The following is a 24329-nucleotide window of genomic DNA, read 5'->3' on the forward strand; positions in this document are numbered from 1 at the left end:
TGCTTCTTAGACCGCCACCACTCGGGTCCAAATTGGCCTTGCAGCCAGGAGACGCCAGGAGAGCTGAAGTCCCTCTTGAACGTTTGGTGATCTGTCTAAGGCAGTGTTTCTCAACCACCGGTCCATGGACCGCTGCCGGTCCCCGAAGGGTTGAGTGCCGGTCCCTGACTGGGAGTCAACCCCCCCCCCCCAACTGAAATCAAGGCACTCACTTCCTCAATTTTACACATGGCACGGAAGAGGAAGAGTATCACGGAGGCATGGGACCCTTCTTGTGCCTTGCCTCCACGTGCTGCTGAGATCTTCCTACAGCTATCTTATTCCCTATCTTTACAGCTTCAAACTGTATGCGGTGCAGGGGCATGGAGGAAAAAGTATGGCAGTGGGCGCCACTTGAAGGGCTGCTGGTTCTTGCATGCTCATTGTTTGCAGCCAAAGGTTGGTTGATTGAAACCCAGCTGCCTGTTGTGATCAAGGCGCCTTGAGAGGGAACACTGTTTCCCTCTTGCATCAGTGGGGCTTGCTTGTATGTTGTTTTCATTGGCCCCATGTAGCTTTTGAATTTTTCTAATGGCCCAACATCCCCTCTCCATTGAGTAATCACAAGCACCTCCACTCCAGACATACTGGAGACAAATTTGTTCACCCAGGCTTTTGATTCAGGGGTTCTCAACCTTGGGTACCCAGACGTTGGTGGACTTCTACTCCCATAATCCCCAGCCATAATGGCCAAATGCCATTGTTGTTGGGGGTTATGGGAGTTTAACTGAGAGACCCAAGGTTAAGAACCCCTAATATTCCATGTTTGCAAAAGATTCCAAATTTAATTATTTTAATGCTTATATTATTTTCATTCTAAACTGCCCAGAGATGCAAGTTTTGGGCAGTACAGAAGTCTGATAGATAGACAGATAGACAGACTTGAAACCCCTTTACTAACTGCTGGTCCGGGAAACTGTGCATGAAGAATGTAGCGGTCCTTGAAACTCTGCACGAAGAATTTAGCGGTCCTTGACTCCAAAAAGTTTGAGAAACACTGGTCTAAGGGACGCGTGGCCCGTGCCTTTGACTTGGCCCGGTGGTCTGTAGCTCACTCCCACAGCCGTGCCACGTCTCTGCCTCGCTCTCCTGCCCTTTTTGCCCTTTGAGCCCATGCCCCAGTCCTGGTCTGGTGCCCAGCCCCTGTGCCCAGCCCACTGACTGCTCTCGGGCCCCGCTTGGCGAAAAGGGCTTGCTCTTCTCCAGTGGAGCACCGGACCTGGGCCCCTTCCTGGCTCCGTTCTGCTGTGGTGCTCTCGCCACGGACAGAGACCTCCTCCTTGCCCCGCCTGTCCCTGGCACGGCTGGCTCTCTGGCTGTGGCCTGTGTTGGGGGTCAGGGAGAAGTGGCTGTTTGAAGAGCCGTCGTGGTCAAAGCAGAACGCGGGGCGGGGCGGGGCGGGAGGGAGGGAGGGAGGCCTTAGTCCACGCGGCTCTGCATGCCAGGGAAGATGCCCCCCACACACACAGCCCAGTCCGGCCTGGCTTCGGACTACCTTTATTTACTTCCCAAGCGTCACATGTGTCACCACCAGCACCCCCCACCCCCCCGCCCTCCTGGCTTGCCTGGAAGGAAGGGGGGGAGGCTTGGCTGACGGGAGCCGCAGAGAGGAAGGAGAGCCAGAGGGGCCCCCCCCGGCACCGCATGTCAGGACTGCCCCCCCTGCTCAGACCAGGAAGTCAAGCTGAGGCCTGCTCCATCTTCAGCTGCAGGCGGAGGCCGGGGGGGGGGCGAGGGGCTGGCCGGCTTGCCATTCAGCGGCTGTAGCCAAACTCGTCGGCATCATCAGCGCGGAAGTCTCCGTAGCGCCACAAGTTCAACTGTGGGGAGCAGAGAAAGCAGTGAGCAGGGAGGCGGCTGGCTCCCCCCCCCGGACGGAGGACACTCCCCACCCGCCAGCCCCGCCACTTCCACGCCCCCCCCCCAGAGACGCCCAAGAGGGCTGCGGACTCACCCGGGCGCTCTTGGCGGCCTCCTGGGCGTTCAGATATTCCGTGATCTGCAGGGAAGAGGCAGCAGCATCACAGCCCGCTTGGGGCCCAGCCCGCCCTCCGCCCGCCCCCTGCCCCCCCCCGCGCAACTCCCAGGGGGCCTGCAGTGGGCCAGTGGCCGGGCTCACCACTTTCTGGAACTGCTTCTCCTTGCGGGGCTCCACCATGACCAGCCCCTCCTTGACCAGCCCCAGCCCCACGTCGACCTTGGAGTCGGCAAACTGCAGCGTGACGTGGGGGCAGCTGGGGCCGGCGTGCTCCCTGTTCAGCAGGCACTGGGTGTTCTGGATGTCCCGCACCACACTGTCCACGGCGTCCGCCCGGGCCTCCTCCTGCCAGGGTTAGGGTTAGGGTTAGGAACCCGCCAGGGTTAGGGTTACCCACCCCCCCAAGGAGACCCCAGCGTCCGGGCCTCAGGGGTAGACTGCCCCGTGGAGGGTCTGCTTAGCGATCACGGTGGGCGGGCTTCAGGCGACCTCTAGATCCTTTTCAAAGCCATCTGAGCTGGTGGACCTCTCCGGACCCTGTGGCAGTGAGTTCCACACTCTGGCCAGGATTCCCTTCTCCTCCCTGCCCATCCTCTCCACATGCCCACGCGGGGCACCTCTTGCCTAAGAGCAACAAGGCTGCCCCCCAGGCCGAAGCAGGACTGGAGCCCCCCCCCCAGCTGCGGCATTCCACTGGCTCTTTTCTTTCCCAAGCAGGGGGAAGTGGGTCGGCTCTGGGGCAGAGGGAACTGCCCTGCCCACGCACCCCTCCCCCACCCTGTGGCCTGGATCCGGCCTGTGGCTCCAAGCCTCTCCCCCCCCGGCCCCCGCAGCGCCCCTCCCCCGGCCACTTACATCCTGGGGCACCTGGATGAAGGCAAACTTGTACTCGGTGGCTTGTGCGGGCAGGATGCGGGTGCTGAATGCAGGCGGCAGGGCGGCCAGCCGGGTGGAGGGCAGCGTCTCCTTCTGCAGGGTGGGGGAATCAGAGGGGTAGCAGAGGGAGGTGTGCCCCCCCCCCATACACACACACACAGCTGCGGAGGGGCTGGCTCCAGCCAGGTGATGCCCAGGACAGTGAGGACGTGGCCCGAGTGCAGAAGGAACGCCGGCGTGGGAGGGAGCAGAGGGTTCAGCTCCCGAGAATCTCAGCTTGCGTTCAAAACCACCGCCAGCCCCAAGTTCCCAGCCCTCATGGCTGTGAGTTCTGCTTGGCAGTGCGCTCTCGGGCCAGGCCTGGGAAATCTTAGGGGCCGGTGGGAAGAGGTGGGGGCGCTTCTGTCCCACAGAGCTCCTCACTCAGCCCTCTGGCTCCTGGTCATAGGCAGCTGCAAGCAAGCACCGCCAGTGCCAGTGAGTTCCAGGGGTGTTGTCTGTGCGGCCACCCACTGGGGCCCAAGTCCCCAGGAAGCAATGCTCACTGCTAGCTGGGTGGAGTGGAGTGCATGTGGCAGTCTGGCTCCTCTCCCTGGCAACACCCAGAGGGCCACCCCCCCGCCCCCTCTGCTGGGAAGGAGCTCCAGCGCCACGTCTGGCTGGCCTGCAGGGCTGGCGATCGGGGCAGCCGCCAAGGAGGTGGATGTGGGGTGCCCTGGGCTAAGCAGGGACCAGGGGCTGGGGGGGGGTTCGGGGCACCTGCAGTCAACAACTTGCTGCCTTTCATGGCCTGCCAAGCCATGTGGGACTCCTCTGTCCTCTCGGAGGAAGCGTAGCTTAAGAACCTAAGAACAGCCCTGCTGGGTCAGGCCGCTCAAGGAAGCCCATCTAGTCCAGCATCCTGTTTCACATAGTGGCCCACCAGGCTTCTGCACAATAAATACAGAGGTGGACATGTGCAGCGGGCGGGGGGGGAAGTTCTGCCGGCATCCACATGCCCGTCAGCACAGAGACCTCCTGCTTTCAGGCTGAGCAGAGCACCCATGAGGGCCAGGAACTTGCTGTGTCTCTTTGGTTTCTAGTGAGAGTCCTTGGACTCAGAATTTTGCAGGCACCAAGTTCTGCACTACAACACTCTTAAGTGTAGCCACCAAGTGCACATGTGTGCCCCCCCAGGCAGGCCTGAGACATCCCCCCACCATGATGAGTGCATGCCTGCCCCCTCCCCCCAAGAAGCAAACCCATGCCAGGCTCCCCGCAGCCGAAGCAGGCACCACCACAGAACCGGCTGGCTGGGGCAAGGGACTCCGCACACGGCTGGCCCCCTTGCTCCGGAGGCATGTGCTTCATGCTCAGAACCCTCTGACCATGGAGGAGCAGGAGGGCAGGCAGGCAGGCAGACTGAGGGCCCACAATAAGGCACGGGGGAGGGGCATGTCCAGGGCCACGGGTGCCAATGTGCCCTCCCCTTGGCCTCAGAAGCCACACTCACGTTGCCATAGTCAATGTAGAAGACGTGAACTTTGGCTGGAGACTCAACCTTCTCCACACGGGCCCGGTACCTGGAAGGGAGCAGACAAGAATAGGAGCATGGGTAGCCTTCCTGTGAAGGTTCTTCCTCCCCAGTGTACGGAGGGGATCCATTTCTACGGGCTGTCCCGTCTACATGCTCCCAGGAGACAGGATCTGACGATGCAATCTGAGGAGTCCCATCATGGGGTCTTGGGTCAGGACCCTCCCAGTTTCGAGATCATCTAGCAACTAGATTGGCACAGGCTCCAGCAGAAAACAGAAGATAAACAAGGAATAGGCAATAGAACAATGATCAAAGAATACTAGATAACAAGAACAGCATTAACATGCAAACTGTGAAAAAGGAAGAAGATTTTCCTCCCCAAAAAATGGACTAGGAAGGAGCAAATTAGCCATAACCATTAGCCATAGATTCATAAGCCACCGCACCCATAAACCTAGGGTGGGAGGGATACCCTCTGTGCACTGGGGAGAAAGAACCTTCACGGTAAGTCTACCAACGTTTCTTTCCCCCCCAGTGTAGGAGGGTATCCATTTATACGGGACATACCAAAGCAGTAGTTGTCAGGGAGGGAAGAGGTTTATGCAGAAAAAGGACAGAGAAAGAGATAGTGCCTACATGGAATCTGTTGGCTGTAGAGCCGTGCGGCCAAAGGCTGCTTGTGCTGAATGACGAACGTGGAGCTTAGAGTGTTTGACAAATGGTGGTACCGAGGACCAGGTGGCGGCCCTGCAGATCTCTGACACGGGGAAATGGGCTGAAAAGGCCGCTGACGTGGCTGCATTCCATGTGGAGTGTGCTGTGATACGGAGAGGAGGTCGAAGATGCAGAGACTCATACGCAAAGGAAATGCAGGTGGCTTGGGAGGGCTTAGCCCTGACAGCCGCTGGGTGGAAAGACATGAACAAGGCATCCATCTGACCTTGGTGTGGTGTAGGTACATTTTGAGCATCCAGCCAACAGCCAAGATATGCCATATCTTTTCTTTAGGGTGCTTGGGCGCCAGATGAAAGGAGGGCAGCATAATGTCCTGGTCCCTGTGAAAAGCAGAATTAACCTTTGGGCAAAACGTGGGGTCTGGTCTGAGCACCGCAGAATCCGGCTGGAAAATGTAGAGATGTTTGCTCACTGAAAGAACCCACAACTCCAAGACCTGCAGGCAGATAGAATTGACACCCAGAATAATACTTTGAAAGATAAACGTTTAAGAGCTGTCGAGGAGAGGGGTTTGAATCGGGCTTTAGTGAGTACACTGAGGACTTGATTCAGACCCCCAGTTGGGAATCTGTGCCAAGGTTGTGGTGTCAGGTTGGAAGCCCCTTTTAGAAACCACTTGATGGGAGGCAAGTGAAATCTTGGAAGAGGGCCTCAAGGTCAACGAGGAAAGTGCTAATGCCGGCCACCGCAGAGTACTGGGCCAGATGATGTGGGACAGAGACCTTCAGTGGCTGGAATTTGTGCTTATCGGCCCATCGTAAGGAGGCCGTCTAGGTCCTCTGCTAAGTACGCACAGTAGACTGGCTGGGGCAGGAGCCCCTGGATGCCAGGAGCATGCGTGCAGCCGCCAGGCGTGGAGACACAGCCACAAGGGCTGTGGTAGAAGAGCTGCCGATCCCACCGCTTTGCCACCACGTGTGGAGGATGCACCCTGCTGCTGACATGAGACACGGATCTCGCCAAAAATTACAAGGGAAAGAGGCAGGGAGAACTAGCGTGCAGATGCTCTGTGCTGGTCCAGCTAATTAATACAATTTTACAAGGGCTTATTTACAACACAAAGAGGTTTGGGAATATCAATTCAATTTACAAAAGCCAAGAAGTCTAGGCCTCATTCCCGCACAAGGGGTCCTGTGTGTGGTGGTCTGGGCAGGCTGGAAGAAGCCGTGGTGGTCTGCTTGTCAGGTCCAGAGATGAGAAAACTGAGGCCTTCTGGGCCAAAGGGAGCCGCCAAGAGCAGACTGTTCTTTTCTCCTCTGAACTTCTGTATGACTCATGGCAGGAGGGCAAACAGGGAGAAGGCATACAGGAGACCCCTGGGCCACGGGGATGTCAGCGCACCGACTCGCTCTGCCTGAGGACAATGGCAGTGGCTGAAGAAGAGTGGTGCCTGGTGATTGGTGGGCAGCATGCAGAGATCCAGAACTGGCAGATCGAGCCTGCTAGGCATCTGAGGGAATACCTCTGGGTGCAGTGGCCACTCTGCCTGGTCTATGTGATGCTGGCTCAACCAGTTGGCTTCCACGCTGTCCATGCCGTGAAGGTGTTCTTCCGTGATGAAGGCCAGATGTGACTCTGCCCAGTGGAACAGCCTGTTCGTTTCCGTCGCCAGGGAGAGGGAATGGGTGCCACCCTGCCTGTGGATATGTACTTGGGCTGCCACACTGTCCATCCTGATCAGAATATGGCAGCCTTTCACTCTCTCTTGGAACCGGAGAAGAGCCAAATGGATTGCTCCAAGTTCCCGCCAGTTTATGCTGTGGGAAGATTCCTGGATGGACCATGTGTCCTGGGCAATCAAGTTGTTTCAGTGTGTGGCACAATCCAGGATGCTGACATCTGTAATGACTTGTAGTCACTTTGGTTCTTTGAGATAGATTCCCCAATGGACTGCAGGTGATGCCCACCATCTGAGATTGGCCTGAAGGCAGGTCGGCAAATTGAAGTTCTTGTGCATACAATAATAATTATATATCACTTTTCAACCAAAGTTCCAGTTTACATAGAAACAAACAAAGAAAATGGCCCCCTGACAACAAAGAGCTCACGATCTAAAAAGGAAACATAAGATAGACACCACCACCAGCCACGGGAGGGATGCTGTGCTAGAGATGGATCGGGCCAGTTGCTCTCCCGCTGCTAAATACAAGAGAATCGCCACTTTAAAAAGCATGCCATAATGTGATCTTGATGAGGCAGAAGGAATCAATGGAGAGGTCTGGAATGCCACCGTAAGCACGGAACTGTATCCAGGCAGGAGATCATGCATCTGAGCAGTTGGGGTAGTGTCATGAGGTCCGCTACCGGATGCAGCTGAGTCTGTTGTATGTGTTGTCCTTGCATGCTTGTGAGAGGGTCACAATCCCATGGGTCGTAACTATGGTCACCCCGAGGTACTCTACCTTCTGCGAGGACATGACAGAACTTTTCAAGAGATTTCTTAGGAAGCTGTGGTTCTCGAATATGGAGATGGTCAGTTGTATGTTAGATTCTGCTTTCTGTAGAGATGGAGATCTGATAAGGATATTGTCCAGGTATGGGTACACATGTAGTCCCTGGACTCTCATGTATGCTACTAGTGAGACTATCACCTTTGTGAACATCCTGGGTGCCGAATACAGGCTGAAAGGTAGAGCTCAATACTGGAAGTGCTGGTTCACATAGGAGAAGTGCAGGAACCAAAGATGCGTGGGGAGGCAAGGTCTCCATTCTAAATTTGCACTTCTGGATAAATTTGTTCAGTTGTTTGAGGTCTGACACCGCCCTCCAGGAACTGTGTTTTTTGGGTACCAGAAATAGAAGAGAATAGACACCTAGACATATATATGTTGAAGGTACTGACTCTATGGCATAGCATCGATTAGATAAGCAGGAACAAATGTTCCGGGGCCCAGAGGCTCAGGGCCCCCCCAAGTAGGCTGCCCTGCTGCTGCCACCCCTGCTCTGCCGCTATTTCTTATATGTTGGCCTCCGGGGTGGGGTCGGGGGGTGAGCCTAGTGAGGCAGGTCACCACCCCTGGGGTGGCGGCAGGTGCAGTTCAACTATGGACACCACATGCCTATGATGTCATGGGCATGAAACATTCATATTCGAACTGTGGTGTGCAGACCGGCCGGAGAAGCCCGCCAGCCACAGCTCCCACCACCGCCACAGGGGGTGGCCTGCCCTGCTTGGCTCAAACCCTACCCCCAGAGGCCAAGCTTAGAAGTGGCAGTGGGGCAATGGTGGCCAAGGAGGAGGTGGGGCAATGATGGGGAGATGTTGGTTGCTCCACCCCTTGCATCTGACGTCAGGCACAGGGGGCATGGCTTAGGGCACTGGGCACACATGTGCTTTGCGCGCACCATCGGGGGGGCCCTGGCCCTGCCCAGATTTTGTCCCCTGGCCCCCGAGGGTCTTGCTACGCCACTGCATGCATCTATAGGGTGTCGAATAGCCAGATTCATGAGGTGATGGTTGCTGGTTTGTTTGGAGAAGGGTTAGGGTTATCCTGAAATCATCTGTTGGAAAGGCCGAAAAATCTAGGGAATACCCACCTTGGATAGTGGAAAGCATCCACTGGTCTTGGATTGACCCTTACCAAGCTGAAAGGAAGTGAGTGAAATGGCTTCCCACAGGAGGGGTATTGTAGTGATTGCTGTTGAGCCTTCTTGTTGGTGTTCCTGGGGAACTGTGAGGCTCTGAAGTTGGGCCACCCTGGACGGAACTACTGTCTCGGTCTGATGTTCCAGGAGGGACACCATGCTGTTCTAGACGTCTGGCTATCTCTGCTGTGAGGAAAGACGCTTCTGTTGGTATGAAAATTAGACTGGGGAGGTCTAAACATCCTTCTGTTGTCCCTTTTAGTAGTTCACATGACTTTCTTTTTCGCGTGGGTCTCTACCAGGATGGGGTCCAAGGAGTCTCCAAGCAATTTTGAACCTTTAAAGGCAGGCTAATCTTTTGATTTGGAATCAACATTCCATGCCTTAAGCCAGAGACTGTTTTGCATGACCACATTGGAGGCTAAGACCCTGGCTGAAAACTGCATGCTGTTCAAACTGGTGTCCACCAAAAAGGCAGCAGCTTTTGTCAGCTTGTTTAGCCCTTGCTTGTTTAGTATGGCCCTCTGGTAGCTCCTTTACAAGCTCTTTTGTCCATCAAACAGAGCACTCATGAAGATGGAAGTAGCAGCTGAAGCCCTAATGGAGAGGGTGGCAGCCTTGTGAGATTTATAGAATAGATGGTCACATTTCCTCTCCTCGGGGAATTTGAGGCATTCTTCTCCCTCTTTTGCCAAGACTGAGCCTGAAACCAGAGAAGCCACCGGGGCATCTACCAGAGGGACGGAGAGTTTGGCTATGATGTCGGTGGGGAAGGGGGGTGGTTGTAGAAATGCTTAGGCAGAGCCTAGACTCCTGGCTGATGGTGGGGAGTCCCATTTGTCCTTCAGGACCTTCCTAATCAAGGGTGGAAAAGGAATGACCGGCTTTGATTGAGAAGATGCTTAAGAGGGGAAGACCTCAGTTGCTGTGGGGTGGGTTTTAGGTGTGCCCCTTGTCCCGGGGTTAGTTTGGAGAGTTTAACACACCTTTGCCAACAATATCTCAAGATCCTCATGTTTAAATAATCTAGGAGCCAGTTTGGCTGATTTGTTGTCATCCTCTGTTGACCATTTGCCTTCCCCCTTGTTGGATGGTGGCCCTTGGACTTCAGATTCAGAGGACATTATGATGAGTGACAGGTGATTGGTACCTGCCTGAGCCTGAATGGTGAGAACCGGCGTTATCTGGCAAAACTATTGTTAACTGCCCAGAGACGGAAGTTTGGGGTGGTGTACAAATCTGATACATAAATAAATAATAAAACTGAGAAGTTGAGCCTTGGAGGGTTTTGACTGAGTGGTCTGTGAGGAGGTAGTTCCTCAGTAACCAGAGGCTGTGAGGCCCCCCTGTTAAAGATTGGACTGAAATAGACCTGGTGAGCACTCTGAGCCCCATTGGGCCGGCGGGGGGCAGGTGAGGGCGAATCCACCTCTGAGAGTAGGATAGGCGATCTATTTCTCTGCTTGCATCTAGAGCCCCTAGCGTGATCATGGGGATCTAGAGAGCGCAAGAGAGAGTAACTGTCAGAGGACCTAGCTCGAGGGCGGTGTCTCCTTGCTGCTGATCTGGGCAGGATCACATGCTCACATGCTGTTATGGCCGCGTGTGCAGGACTTTATAATACCAGTGACTGAGAACTTTCCCTCCTACTGTGAGGTGGCCTGTTAGTAACAATGGGAGAGCCGCTGGTAGCAAGTTGGCAGGCTCACCTGGCAGGGCTGGTGTGATTGGTAAGGCAGACTGCTGTGGAAGGACAGGTGCTACTGGTACTGAGGCCTCCCTCTCCCTAAATCTATTGTCCTTTGGGGTAAGTCAGGAGGTCATTTCTCTCCACTGGGGATGGGGGACAGGTGAAGACTCATCCGGTACAGCCGCACCCTGGGTCTGAGGAGTAAGCAACAGTGGTGCTGCAGGCGCGCAGCGGGGTCTGGTGGGGAGAGAGGTACTCAAGATTTCCGTCTGGGTGCCCAGCTTCCCTGTAGTTGGAGGATGGGGAGTCTGAACGTCCTCCAGAGACTGTCCCCACACCCTCATTTCCAGCAGATCCCATGATCCCCTTGCTCCAAAGAGCTGGGCAGATCCAGGAGTGCATCAAGAGGCTTTTGCAGAGTAGCCGCGTAAAGGCTGTTGGCAGCCCCCGCCAAAGCTGAGACATCTTGCCGTTACAACTATCGCGGCTGGGGCCGGCGCAGAAGAGCCCGGTTGAGGCGGCAATTCAGCTGATGCTGGGTCCTCCTCCACCTCCTCGATGCAACCGGGTAGCAACAGAGCCTCCTTGGATACACCGCAGCAGAGCAGGTCCACTTGTTGTGGCAGCCGCCATCTTGTTTTCTGGGCAAGGCACCATGTGTGTGCTTCTGGGTTGTATGGTTGCGGTCACGCTGTTGACCACACTGCAAGGCCCGGCAATGAAGGGCTTCCCTGGTAGCCTCAGGAAGTTCGGACAAGGAATCCGATGCTGGTGCGCTGCATAGTGTGTTGAGAAGGAAAAGCCAGAACAAGAGGTAGAGAGGGGAAAGGTTCAAGAAAAGGTCACACACACACACACACACACACACACACACACACACTTTAAAAGGTTTGCTGGTGTAAAAGGCTAAGAGGAGGAAGGAGGAGGCATGTGAGAAGAGAATCCAAAGTAAAAAGACGAGGTAAGCATATTGATAGGCAGAGAAACACTGGAGCTCTTTGCAGAACCTGTGCCCGGGAGCCAGACAGGATCAAAACTGGGAGGGTCCTGACCCGAGGCACAGACTGCATCATGAGATCCTGTCTGCTGGGAGTATGTAGGTGTGACAACCCATATAAATGGATACCCTCCGACACTGGGGGAGAAGAGGTCTGTTCCCACCCATTTACCATCAAGCATCACATAAATCCCGGGCAGGAATCTCAGGCACCATCAAGCTTGAAATGGAGCCACTGGGCAGAGGTGGGGTGAGTCTCTGCAGGACTGTCAGGATGCTGAGCCCCTGGGCAGGAGCAGACCTGGGAGGCTGAAGGTTGCTGAGACGGAGAGCAGTGGGGAATTTGCTCCATGCAGCATGCACAAACAAGCCCAGCCACATGCTGTGGGGGGTGGGGGCTCAGGCCAGCTGCATTTGGGGAGAAGCACCTCCTGGACTCCAGCTCTTCTTGGCTGGGTGGTGAGCAAAAGCTAAGCCCATGCCTGTGAGCCACGCCAAAGGAAAGTGCCCTGAAGGCTGGGGGTAGCCTCCAGAAGGCGAAGCAGAGAAAAGGGAAGGGCAGACTCCTTGACTCCAGCAGTGGGCGACTGAGGGACTCAAAGAGAGCCCTTTCCTCTCAGGAGGGGTGTGCACGGACGGTTCATTGCAAACCACTTTGCCTTGAACCAGGGCCGGTTGGGAGGTTCAATCGCAGACCAAACCGAACCAGGCCCGGTTCGGGCGAACGGGTTCTCAGTGGTAAGGGGTGGCTGGGCAGGGGCGGTGAGAGAGCTGACAAGCTCCTTGCCTGGCCAGCACAGCCGCCACTCACTGCCGCTCACCCTCCCGGCACGGCCCCAGGCATGCTCCTCCCTCCTTTACCAAGCTGAAGCCAGACCTGAGTTGCCGCTGAGCCGGCAAGGCGGTAGAGGAGCGCACTTGGGGCCACGCTGGGAGGGCAAGAGGCAGCACTGGCAATCACACCAGCTGGGGAAGGAGCGGATTCGCTCTCGTGCAGGGCCCCAAGCAACTGGGGATTCCCCTCACAAGTATATGGGCTGTCTGAACTGCTGAACGGGTTTGATCAAACGGACCAGGCTGGCCTGGTTGGCTCGGCCAAACCGGTTTTTAACAACATGGTTCCGTTCAAATGGATGCAAATCCAAACCGAACCACTTTGTTTAGTTTGTGCACACACCTGCCTCTGATGGGGAGCTAAGGGTCATGAGGCGAGACTTGGTCCCTTGGGGCAGGAGTGGTTCATCCTAAGGACCACAGAGGGCAGGGCGCCAAAGGAGGCCCAGCTGCCTCTGTTTTCCAGAGTCCCATTGACACTTCTCTCTCCCACTCCGCGCGGCTGCTCAGTTAACCACCCAGCTCTACCTGACAAATGGCCAGCCTGCAGGCAATGTGACCACTACTGGGCAGGGCAGGAGGAAGAGGAGCAAATGGAACAGCAGGGAGCAGAGGCAGCAGCCCCCCCCCCGGTGCTTTGGGACGAGCTGCTCCTGCCTGTGGATCCGAGCCACACCCACACCCAGCCCAATGCAGCGTGTCTCCCGGAACCGCCATCCATCCTCCTACCATTCTCCGTCCACAAACTTGGCGATGCAGTAATCCCCACGGCGTGGCGTGTAGGAGCCCTCGACCGGAGGGTGGGCAGCAATCTCGCTCCGCATGGTCTCCATCAGCTTCTCCAGCTGCGCTCCTGCAGGCCGGGAGGGAGGGAGGGAGGGGGGAGAGGCCCCAGGTAAGCAGAGGGGGGCCCGGGAGGAGTCTGCTCTGAGGAGCCCTCCTCCCCCAAATACCGCGTGGGTCAGGTTGGAGGGGAAAGGGTTCCCGAGCCTTGCCGAGTAGACCCAAGTTCCTCTGTGCAGCAAGCAAGCCAGCCTAGCGGCCGGCCTTCTCTTGCCACGGGATCCTCCGAGTGGCCTGTCAGACTGTGTCAGGCCCACCGGCTCTCGGGCCAAGCACTGGTGGCAGCAGCAGCCTGCTGGGGTTTCAGCTGAGGTCTGTCTCCACTGGGACCTGCTCCATGCAAGCCAAAGGGAACCCCCCCCCTGGAGCTGCCCCCGCCCCCACATCCCTGTGCCAGCATCCAGGCGGCAGCAGCCACGTGCCCACGTGCAGCCCCCCTCGGGCAGTCTGGTGGTGGTAGCAGCAGTCACAGTGGGGTAGGATGAAGGAGACCAGGGAACTCCACCCCGCAGAACAGCCAGGACCTGCAGCAGAGGCTGCTCCTCCCTTGCTGGGGCTCCAGGAATCGTTCAAGGGCAGGAACAGAAGAGCAGGTGGCGGAGAAGCCCCACAACAAAAGGCACATCCTTCGGAGGAGATTCGGGATGGGGGCAGATCCAGGGATTGCGGGAGCAGTACCCCTTTGCCCCTCCAAGCAAGAACTGGCCCTCACAGCAAGATGCAGGATGCCACCAGCAACCACACCACTTGCCAGAGATTTGGCACCCGAGACCCCAATGCTTCTTAACATCTACATGAAACCACTGAGAGAGATCATGAGGAGATTTGGTGAAGGGTGTTATCAGTACGTTGATGACACCCAAATCTATTTCTCCATATCAGAGTCCTCGGGAAATGGCATTATTATTATTATTATTATTATTATTATTATTATTATTATTACATTTATATCCTGCTCTTCCTCCAAGGAGCCCATCAACCATAACTTCCCTTGCTTGCCTGCTGATGGTAATGGGCTGGATGAGAGATAGCAAGCGGAGGATGAATCCAAACAAGACAGAGGTACTTATTGTGGGGCGGGGGGCATCTCAGGAAGATGGGCTAGAGCTGCCTGTCCTGGATGGGGTTGCACTCCCCCAGAAGGAACAGGTATGCAGTCTTGGGAGCACTTCTGGGCCCAAACCTCTCTCTGGTTCATCAGACTGAGGCACAGTGGCCAGAAGTGCTTTTTATCAGCTTAGGCTGATACTCCAGCTGCGTCCATTTCTAGAAGAAAATGACTTTAAAACAGTGGTGCCCATGCTGGCAACCTCCAGGCTTGACTATTGCAATGTGCTCTGTGTGGTGATGCTTCAGTACACAGTCCAGAAACTACAACTGATGCAAAATATGGCAGCCAGGCCTTCTCCAAGGCTGCTCCGAGACTTTGGAAGCCACTCCCAGTCAAAGGAAGAGCTTCAACATCTCTAGCAGCCTTTAGAAAACGGCTCAAAATGCACCTGTTAAACCTGGCTTGTTAATTTTTCAGTAGAGTTACCATGTTTGCACTGTTTTTCAGCTTTCTGTATCTTAATTTTTGTGGTCTTTTAAGCCGGCGGAGGCGAGGGGGGGCTGGCACCTGCACAGAAACAGGTCTGGGCTGGACCCCGGGAGGGCTTCTTCCAGAGAGGGCGGGCAAGGGGGCCAGTTCCAGGCAGAGAGGAAGCAAGTCCTCTGCAGAGGACGGTGGGACCACCCAGTCCTCCTAGGGCAGCTGAGATGATCCACAGAGCACAAGGGCTGAGCCTGCCTGTGGACGGAGCCTGTGCTCCAAGGGACCGATCCACATCCTCAGGCTGAACAGCTGAGAAGAATCCACCAGGAAGCAGACGCTGGTGGCTCCTCAGGTCCTGCTGCCAGGGCAGAGTCCAAGCCGTGCCAGGTGCGCATGGTCTTCTCTGCGAAATGCTGAGCCAACTGGTCCCAGCAGGCTACAGAGGGGTCCTCCGACTAACCCAGTGGGCCCGGCAGTGGGGGAGTCCACAGCCCACCCGGGAAAGCTCCACGGGGTGGGGTGGGGTGGGGTGGAGCAAGGGCCGCGATGGACGCTCTCCTGGCTGCAGCCTCAGCCCAGAGGAGCCCCGGGGCCTCTCTCTCTCACCCGCCGTCTCATGGCCAGAGAGCCCAGCAGAGCTCCTCTCCCCTCTCTCGGCCCCCCCGCCCCCCGCCGGCTGACCTGTCTCCACATCCTGCACGTAGAAGTGCAGGTCGTCCGTGATCTCCGTGACAAAGACGGGCTTGTAGCTGGCCGTGCGCTCTTTCTCCTCGGGAACCATCACCACGTCCTCCACAGGGGCCTCTTCATACTGTGACCAGACCTGGGGCGAGCGGAGAAGGAAGGAGAGGGCCCTGGGGTTAGGAGCTCTGCCCGCCTGCCTGCCCGCCTGCCTGCCGGAGGGCTCTCGGCCCCCTCCAGCCTCAGGGGCCTCCCCAGACCCGTGGCAGGGGAGCCACAGCGGCAGGAGAGAGGACTGCCCTCCTCAGCTCGTGCCCAGGGGCTGCTGCCCAGAGGCATCTGGGGGGCCACGGTGGGGAGCAGGAGGCTGGACTGGACGGGCTTCCTCGGGCCTGATCCAGCAGCCGGGCTCTTCTCGCGTTCTGATGGCCCTCCGAGAGAGGAAACCATCTTCTCGTTCCTTTTGCAATGGAAACTGATTTGAGACCTGTTTTTGTGGGCAAGTCAGTGTGGTGTAGTGGCTAAGAGTGCTGGACTAGAATCGGGGAGACCTGCGTTCGAATCCCCATTCAGCCAGGAAACTCACAGGGTGTCCCTGGACCAGTCACTTGTCTCTCAGCCTAACCTACCTCACTGGGGGGTTGTGGGGGGAAACATAACCGTGTACAATAAATGCCGTAAATAAATAAATAAGCTAATGAGCAACAACATTCTGAGATTCAACACACTGTACAATGCTTTCCAACTCCCCCCCCCCCGCCCCAGTGGTCTACCAAGTCAAAAGGATTAGAAGGTGGTCCCTCGTGCCCAAAGGGCTCCCAGGCTTAGAGGAAACCCCAGCCGCTGCCGCTGGGGGGGCGGAAAGGCCGGTGTGCAGAGGGGCAGCGGCTAGCCCCGATCCGCTGCTTGCAAAGGGGCCTCCTTGCCCGGTTCACAGGGACTGGTGGCCTGCAGCTGCTCGTCCCAGAGGGGCCACGGCTGCCTGTCCCTGTGCTCAGCCTGCCAGGAGGTGGGGGGGCCACACCTGGGAGAAGCCCCAGGAGCGGGAAGCAGCCCCCTGGGTGGGTGAGGCTCCCCGGGCCCCCGGCCCAGGCGTGTGGAGGAGCAAGCCCCCTCCCGGCTGCCTTGCTCTGGGCTCCCTGGGAGGGAGAAGGAGATGTGCCCGCCCCCCCGCCAGGTGGCAGCCTCAGCCCAGCCCTGTGCCACAGGAGTGCGGCACCCGGGCGGGCGCTAATGCAAAGCGACAGCCTGTCAGGTCCAATCGAGTGGCTGGGGGGGGGGCGGCTGAGCGCCGGGCGCGGAGACAAGCCAGGCGGCCGGGCTGGGGAGCGAGGAAGGCGGGCCGGGACTCCCACGGGCCTCTCTGGCTCACCCGCCACCCCGTGCCCTTCACCCAGCCACACCCAAGGGAGCCCGAGGCCGGTGGCGGGGAGGAGACCCTCCCCTGGAGGTCTCAGGGGCTGCCCAGGCCGCTTCCGCTTCCAGCTGGGGCTGCCCCGAGCGCCAGCGAGTCTCCCTCTCCCCAGACTCTGGGCGGACGAGCAGCTCCGGCTCAGAGCAAAAGGAAGGAGCCCCCGCAGGGCAGAAAGGCCCCCCCAGCACAGAGGGGCCTGCCCCCAGGAGGCCACAGAAATGGCCTGGGAAGAGGACAGCCCCTCCCAGACTCCAGGGGCTCCAGCTGGGCCGGGCGGGGGGGGGGACGGACATGGGCCCCCTAAGCCCTCGCAAGGCAGAACGAGGAGCTGCGAGTGGGGCGGCCATTCCGCCCCTCGCCCTTCCTGGAGTTCAGAGGGGTGAGCTCTGCTTGGGGCTGAAGTCCTGGCCCTGCCGGCCATTCGGCTGTGGGGAGAGGAGAGGGGTGCAGCCAGGCCCAGCGGCAGCCGGTGGAGCCCCCTGCACCTCCGCCCAGAGCCCGTGGCTCGGCTGCCGCCTCGTGGCCATGCAGGGGGCACCCCGACCGGTTGCCTCAGGCCCTGCCTGGCTGCCCCCTCCATCCAGGGCCAGGCGTGGCAGCCAAGGGGCATCTCCACCAGCAAGAGGGTCCTGCCTGGGCAGCCTCGCCTGAGGAGGAAATGCCCCTTGGTGCGGGGGGGGGCGTTCGGCCTGGCACAGCCTGGCTCATCTCTTCGGGGGGGGCACTGAGAAGTGCCAACAAGGCCCCGGGGAGGGAGGGAAGGAAGGGAGGAGGAGGGCTGCCTCAGCCCCTGGGGGGAGGGGGGCCTCCCCTGCTGCTGGGCATCCAAGGGGGCCAACAAGGGCAGGTCCCCCCCACCCCACCCCGCCCCGCCCCGCAGATCCTTCGTTGGGAAGTTAGGGAGGGTCGCAGCCCCCTTCCAGCCCCCACCCCACGGGGCAGCTCCGTACCTTCTCCTTCTTCTGCTTGGCAGCCTCCTCCGCGGCCAGGAGGGGCTTGCAGTAGCCGCTGCGCTCGGCGGTGAAGTGCACCTTGGACAGAGCCTGCTCCACCAGGGCCACCGAGAGGTTGACGCCCTCGATGTGCAGCCAGCCAATGAAGTTCCCGGCCTTGTCCATGTTCTCCACCTCCACCTCCACCTGCAGCAGAGCAAGGAGAGCAGGAGAGGGAGGGCTGAGCCCTGGGGGGGCTGCTGGGGGGAGGCGGCGGCAGGCAGAGAGGCAGGCAGAGAGGCTGCTGCCCCCCACCCCCCTCCAAGTCAGGCCCCTCCTCCCCGCCCCCTCCCAAGTGCTCCAGCACCCTCCTCCCCCCCCCCGGCCTCGCAGACCGATGGGAAGCCTCTCCCCCCGCCCCGCCCCGCCCCCCCCCCCCGGGCTGCCAAGGGCAGCAGCGTTTGAGCAGATTCAAAATCGATGGGCTCTCCGGTCCCTGGGATCAGGCGCTGGACGACTTTGCTGGGGGGCTGCCCTTGCCACGGAGCCGGCAGAGAGATCGAAGCTCATTCACGGCACCACGGACAGCGGCCGGCAGGCAAGCAGGCAGGCAGGCGGGCGCTGGAGCGGAGGGCGCAGCGGCTGGCATCTGTCAGCGGAGCTGGCAGGCGGGAAGGCTCGGGGCCCAGGGAGCCCCCGTCTGCAGCAGCCCAGCCCAGAGGCGGCCCCCAGGGCTCCGACTGCCCAGCGGCCAGCGGGGCCCCTCTCAGGCCAGGATGGGTCTTGCTCCCCCTTTTTTCACCCTCCCGGGCCGAGGTGGCTTTGGAGCCTGCCTGGCCAGAGAGCCGCCTGCTGACGCCCCCACCCAGCCTACCCTGCCTGGCCGGTCTGCCCCAGGAGGCCACTGGAGAGGCTGGCTGGCTGGCTGGCTGGCGCTCCTGGGAGGAGGCGCCGACCCACACGGAGCATGGGGCGGGTGGGGGGCTGTGCTCAGCCCTGAAGCCTCCCTCTCCCTGGGGGCAGGGGGCCCTGCCTGCCACTGCCCGGGCAAGCGCTCAGCGGGGCTCCTGGCCACGGCACTCGGGGGGCCCAGCCAGGCCAAGGGCCCTCCCTGCTCTGGCCGCGGCCGCGGCCGCAGCGAGTGGCGGGGAGAGGCCCTGCTCCGAGGCCATAAAACGCCAACGCCGCCGCCGCCGCCCTCGTGACTACAAACACTTGTATTCATTTAAGCCTGCTTCAAGCTCGATTAAGCAATCAAATGGATGTCTCAATATCCCCGAATTTGATGAGGTTTCCAGACAAGGGCGCAAGAGGAGCCCGGCTTCCTGGCAGGCGGCTGGGCCCAGTGATCTGGCTCCGGGCACGGCAGCCCCACGGCAGCGGGAGGGGGCGGGCAGGCAGCACTTCCCCACAGAGGGCAAGGAGGCACGAGGAGTCCCCCCACAGCAGCCGCCCGAAGGGGGCCAGGCCGGGCTGGGCAAACAGGCCCCGGGAGGCCAGCACCTCTTTCCACGGGCTACTGGCCGGCAGCCCTGAGCCAAGCCACCCCTCCCCCTCCCTCTCCCAGGAGTGGCTGCTGCCAGTCCGAGTAGACCCTCCCCAGCTAGACTCCGGGCCCAGCGTTCCCGCAGAGGCGCAGCCACCGCTCAAGCGGCTGGCCCCAACCTCTTCTGCCCTGCCCTGAGTCATGCAGGCCGCCTTGACTGCACAGCCCCACCAGAGGACGGAGGACGCAGCAGCCTGGCTCTCAAGCGGGGGGGGGGGGAGAGGAGCCACTCGAGCGGCCTCCTCTGGTCCGCCCCCCCCCCGGCCGGGCCCCTTAGGACAAGCTGCTACGGGCTCCAGCTCTGGACATCCTGCCTCGGGGGGGGGGGGGCAGGGGGGGCTGGCCTAGTCGGCCCACAAGCCAGCTCAGCTCTTTGGAGTCTGTCTATAGTCTTAGCAACTTCCTCACCCCAAAAGCTGCTCACAACAATTAAGACAGTCCAATAAGAACAACTATCTATCTATCTATCTTGACATACACACAGAGAAGAAAAAGCAAAATGCCCTGATTTGGCTTATTCTAAGCCAAATTTGGGGTTACGGCCCATTTGACCCACAGGTATACCCCTTAGGTTCTGGCAACAAGTTCCATCCTGCAGCCAAAGCACCTGGGGAGAAGAAGCCCCCACCTTAGGCCTGGTCAAAGTCACCACCAACAGGACCAGAACAAGGCAGGCCTCAAGTGGCAGGGAGTTCCAAAGGCAGGGCTCCACTACCGAAAGAGCCCTGCCTGCACCCCCCCCCCCCCGCCAACTGGATGCAAAGCAGAGCCTCAGACACTGAACAGAGCCGGGGCGGGGGCAGATTCATGAGGGTTAGGCAGCCTCTCTCCCTGCCTGCTGAGGCCATGACAAGAAGCAGCAGGCTCCGGGCTGCCAAGGGGCCTGCTCAGCCTGGCCCCCGCCTCACGAAAAGCCCTTCGGCAATGCCTTGGCCCTCTGAGCCCGCGCAGGAGGGAGTTGAGTGGGTTCCCCCCCAGCCTACTGAGAGGGGGGTGGGTGAAAGGCTGCAGGCTGCGCCCCCCCCCACACACACACTACCAGAGCCAAGGGCTGGCATTTGCTGGCCTCAGGCACATGCCCCCTGGCTGCCTGCCCAGCGCCCCCCCCAAGTACCAGCAGGGCCAGCAGCCCCCGAGCCCCCTGTGCCCTGCTCCTCGGGGCGGTGATCCAGCCGCAACACAGACGCCCCGGCAGCAACAGCCTTGCTCCAACCAAGGGAGACCCAGCAGCACATGGGGCGGTGGGGGGCGGAGTCCGGAGCGGGCAAGGCCAGCGCCCCCGCCCCGTCAGAGAGCAGCCCGGAACGAGCAGGGAGCACACGGTGCGCGCCCTGGGGCAGGCTTCCCAGGGCCGGAGAGACCAGCAGCCACCCCACCGGAGCCCGGCCCCACAGGCAGAGCCACTCCCCAGCCCGACGGCACCAGCACAGGAGAGGCGGAAGCGGAGCCCGTGCTTCTTCTCAAGGGAGGGAGCGACCCAGGCCAGACGGGCAGGCAAAGGACACCCAGCCCCACTGCCAGGACTCCTGCTGGCTGCTGAGCCGAGGGGCCCCCAAAGACCCAGGCCCCATCACGTGCTGACCCCAGCCCTGCTGTGCAGGGAGTCCCAAAGGGGGCGGTTGTGATCCAAGCCCCGGCTGGCGCCCCTCTCTGCTCCAGCGGGAACATCACAAAACGGAACGCCAGGAAGTGGGGGGCGCAGTGGGGATCTGCTGACGGGGTGTGGGGCAAGGGGGCCAGAGGCCGAAGGCGGCTGCTTTCCTGCAGTCGGGACCAACAAGGCCTGGGCCGGATCTTGCCCATGAGGCTCTGGCCAGCCTCCTGCCGCTTCCTCCACACCGGCCACATGTCAGAATGTGGCCGCTTGTGCCGTCTCACAGCCCCATTCAGGGGGCGGCGGCTGCAGCTGGGGACTGCCCTCCAAGGGGGTCTGCAGCCACCAGCAGGCCAAGCATCCTGGGGAGCTGCCGCCCTGTCCGTGGCCCCCCAGGTGCACAGGCTGGTGTGGGCCGGCCAGGACCCAGGAGGAGAAAGGCCACCTCTGGCTCAGGCCCCAGGGAGGAGTGTGGCCCCCAATGCAGAGGCCTCCAGGAAGGGGCAGGCCAGCCCGGGCTTGTGCGGACGTGGATGCCAAGGCGGCCCGCTCCGCTCCCAGGTGGGTCTGGGGGTTTGCCAACAAGGGATCAGCACTGCAGGCGCCTCCTGCCGGCACAGGCCGGAAGCCCAAAGGCAAGCGCGCTTCTCTGCCGGCGGATCACAGGCACGGGAGGCAGCCCCCCCCACACACACACACCCCCCGTGCGCCGGTGAGGGACAAATGATTGATTCTTCCTGTCCGTGTCTCCACGCGGCGCCCCTTGCCTATCGGGCTGTTATCTTATCAGGACAGACCGGGAAGCCGAAGAGACCGTCAAGGTTGCTGATCAGACAAGCGAGCAAGGAGACTGTGACAGAGCAGAGACACGTGTGTGTGTGTGTGTGTGTCTGTGTGTGTAGAGCCTGGCTCCAGGAAGAGCACCGGGCAGGATGAGCAGCAGCGTGGGGGGTGTGGGGGGTGGGGGGAGAGGCCCAAGGAGGCGCAGCTGCCTCTGCTTCCTGGAGCTGCGCTGGCTCCTCTCTCTCCCGCCTCCGCCAAGCTCGACCTGCTGACCAAGGGCCAGCCTCCAGGCAGTGGGGGGGGGGGCGGGAGAGAGAGGAGCCAGCGGAGCTGGGGCTCCAAGAAGGATGGCTTGGGTGAGGAAGCCCGAGGCTCCGGGGAGCAAATGCCCGAGAGGGGCTGGCTGAGCAGCAGCAGCAGCAGCAGCTCCCCCAAGGAAAGATGCAGCAGGAGGCCCCCCAGGCCTGCCCCACCTGCCGGCCGGAGGAGCGGTGGGGCCAGTGGGGCACACAGTGGAGGCAAAGAGAAGCAGCAGGCCCAGAGCCCTGGGAACGAAAGCCCCCCTCGTCGGCTGCTGCCCCCGCATCCCCCGGCTGCTCTGCTAAATGGCCGCCCCACGGAGCCCTGCCAGGAGGTGGGACCCGCAGAAGGCGGCCGCCCGCTGGAGGGGCCTGCACAAAGGGCCCTTTGAGCACCAGCTCAGCGTGGCAGGCGGCCAGGCATGCAGGTGGCGGCACCCGGAGCAGCTCGGCCGGCTGGGGGCTGGAGCAGAGAGGCGGCAGCGGTGGGGGGTGGAGGCAGCAGCCCTGCTCACCCCCCCCCACCGGCTCACCTCACTTGGACCTGCTGCCAGGCTGGGAGGAGCATCCTGGCTAGAGGAGTCCAGCCACTTGAAGCCGGCCAGGGAAGTACTAACCAAGAGCCCAGAATGGAGTGCGGGGGGGGGGATGGGGGGCCCCCTCCAACTCCACTCCCAGCCTGTGACTCAGTCCTCCCCCCAGAGGGGCCGTTCTGGCACCCTGATTCTGCTGAATGCTCCAAGACCCCACCAGGGACCCGCCATGTTGGGCAGGGCAGAGCCCCTTCTTGGCCGGGCCCCTCCAGGCAGACAGGCAGGAGATGGGGTGATCTCTCTGCAGAGCAGCCAGAGGGAATCGGAGCCTGCCTGGAGGCGGCTCCGGAGAGAAGCACCCTGTGGCTGAGTGCCCCAGGGCATGCGCAGAGTGTGACACCACTACCCCGGAGCAACCGCAGCTGGCCGCCTCCTGGTGGAGGTGGCAAGAGGCCCAATGCCTCCCTCCTGGGGGAAGAGAAGCATCCTAGCAGCCTCCTCCACCCCAACCAGCCTCCCCACTCACCCGACCCCTCCCTCCAGGGGCTGGGGCTCTTCCAGGGGGGCAGAGGTGATTTCGATGCCCAGGAAGAAATTGGCCGCCCGGCCCTGGTCAGGCGGCAGGAGAGGCGGCCGTGTGCCCGGCTGAGTTACGACACCCAGGCGAGCCGAGAGCCCATAAATTGTCTTGATTCCCAGTCAGCTGAAGTTGCGGGTCAGACTTCCCTGCTCCCTTCTCTGATTTCCAGAGTGGAAATGCCGGCCTGGAGACTGAGCTGCTGGCCCAGCCCCACTTACTCCTGGGGCACAGCTGGGCTGGGCTGGGCTGGGCTGGGCCAGGAGGAAGGCCGGCCGGCGGCTAGCAAGGCGGCCTCCTCCAAAGGGCAGGCCGGGTGCTGGCTGGACTGCCCCCTTTTTGCCCCCCACCCCCAGAGGGCCCTGCACCCCCGGCCTTCTTTCTACCCCGCCCCCCGGCGCCCCACCACTTCCCTCGCTAGTGCAGGCCAGGAGCTCTGCCCACCCCCCACCGGGAAGAGCCACAGGGGGTCCCAGGCTCCGCTGCAGCTGAACGGGAAGCCGGGCTGGGGAAGGCTCAGGCCAGGCGGAAAGGGCCGAGGCAGTGCCTGGGGGGCCAGCAGAGCTGCTGGCTGAGCTTCTGCCCCCCCCCCCACTGGGCCCTGCATCCGCCCAGGGTGGCCCTTGGCAGCAGGTGGGGTGGGGTGGGGGTCACACTGCTGGGAAGCACTCAGCAGCAAGAGAGGCCGAAGGAGCCCCCCCCCGCCACACGCTTTGCAGCAGCAGTGGCCCCTCCTAACGGGCCGGGGGGGGGCGGCACCCAAGGAGGCTGCTGGGCTGGCTCCCCTCTCCCCGCCCAGCGCTCACGGGAGCCGTGCGGCCTGCAGCTCACTGCACAGCTCGGCCCGACGGAGGGCAGCCTGCTGAGAAGCAACCCAGGCGGCCGCCAGGAAGCAGAGGCAGCTGCACCTCCTCGGGCAGCTGGGGGCAGGGCAGGGCCTGGGTCCAAGTGCCCCCCCCGCCTCCTCCTCCTCCCAGGCCCGGAAGGAGCCCCGAGCAGCAGCAGCCCAGTCCAGGCACCGGGGCGGGAGCAGCAGAAGGGAGACGCCTCTCGGGGGCAGCTGGGCCTGCCCTCTGAAAGGGTGCCCGCTGCCCCGGGGCAGAGGGAGGCGCCAGATTCCCCTCCAGGGGCCTGGCCAGAGACGCCAGTACAAGCACCAGGCAGAGAAAAAGCAGCTCGCGAGTCCCAGGAAATGTTAATTCCAGAAATCAGTTCCGATTAGCCACACTCTGCTTGCTGCAGCCGCCGCGGCGTGAGAGGCGTCAGGCAGGGAGAGCAGAGCAGGCAGTGGCTATGGAAGCGCTCTGGGGGCCGGCGGGGGGGGGGGGCCGGGGGTTGTGCCC

The 24329-nt window shown here is 60.8% G+C and overlaps 1 protein-coding gene across 1 annotated transcript in view; it reads right to left on the reverse strand.

Annotated features, from left to right (window-relative positions):
• Positions 1–1542: 1542 nt before the first annotated feature.
• SND1 (staphylococcal nuclease and tudor domain containing 1) overlaps positions 1543–24329 on the reverse strand; it is a 182837-nt gene continuing 160050 nt past the window's right edge. Inside the window, exons 17-24 of the mRNA XM_053253263.1 lie at positions 17673–17861; positions 15309–15450; positions 12980–13103; positions 4386–4455; positions 2873–2986; positions 2159–2362; positions 1994–2038; positions 1543–1859 (exon numbers count right to left, since the gene is read on the reverse strand). Of these exons, the coding sequence (XP_053109238.1) occupies positions 1794–1859; positions 1994–2038; positions 2159–2362; positions 2873–2986; positions 4386–4455; positions 12980–13103; positions 15309–15450; positions 17673–17861 (954 nt within the window). The 3' untranslated portion in view covers positions 1543–1793. The remainder of the gene's footprint in view (positions 1860–1993; positions 2039–2158; positions 2363–2872; positions 2987–4385; positions 4456–12979; positions 13104–15308; positions 15451–17672; positions 17862–24329) is intronic.

This window comes from Hemicordylus capensis, chromosome 5 (assembly GCF_027244095.1).
Source record: "Hemicordylus capensis ecotype Gifberg chromosome 5, rHemCap1.1.pri, whole genome shotgun sequence".
In the NCBI taxonomy this organism is placed as follows: Eukaryota; Metazoa; Chordata; class Lepidosauria; order Squamata; family Cordylidae; genus Hemicordylus; species Hemicordylus capensis.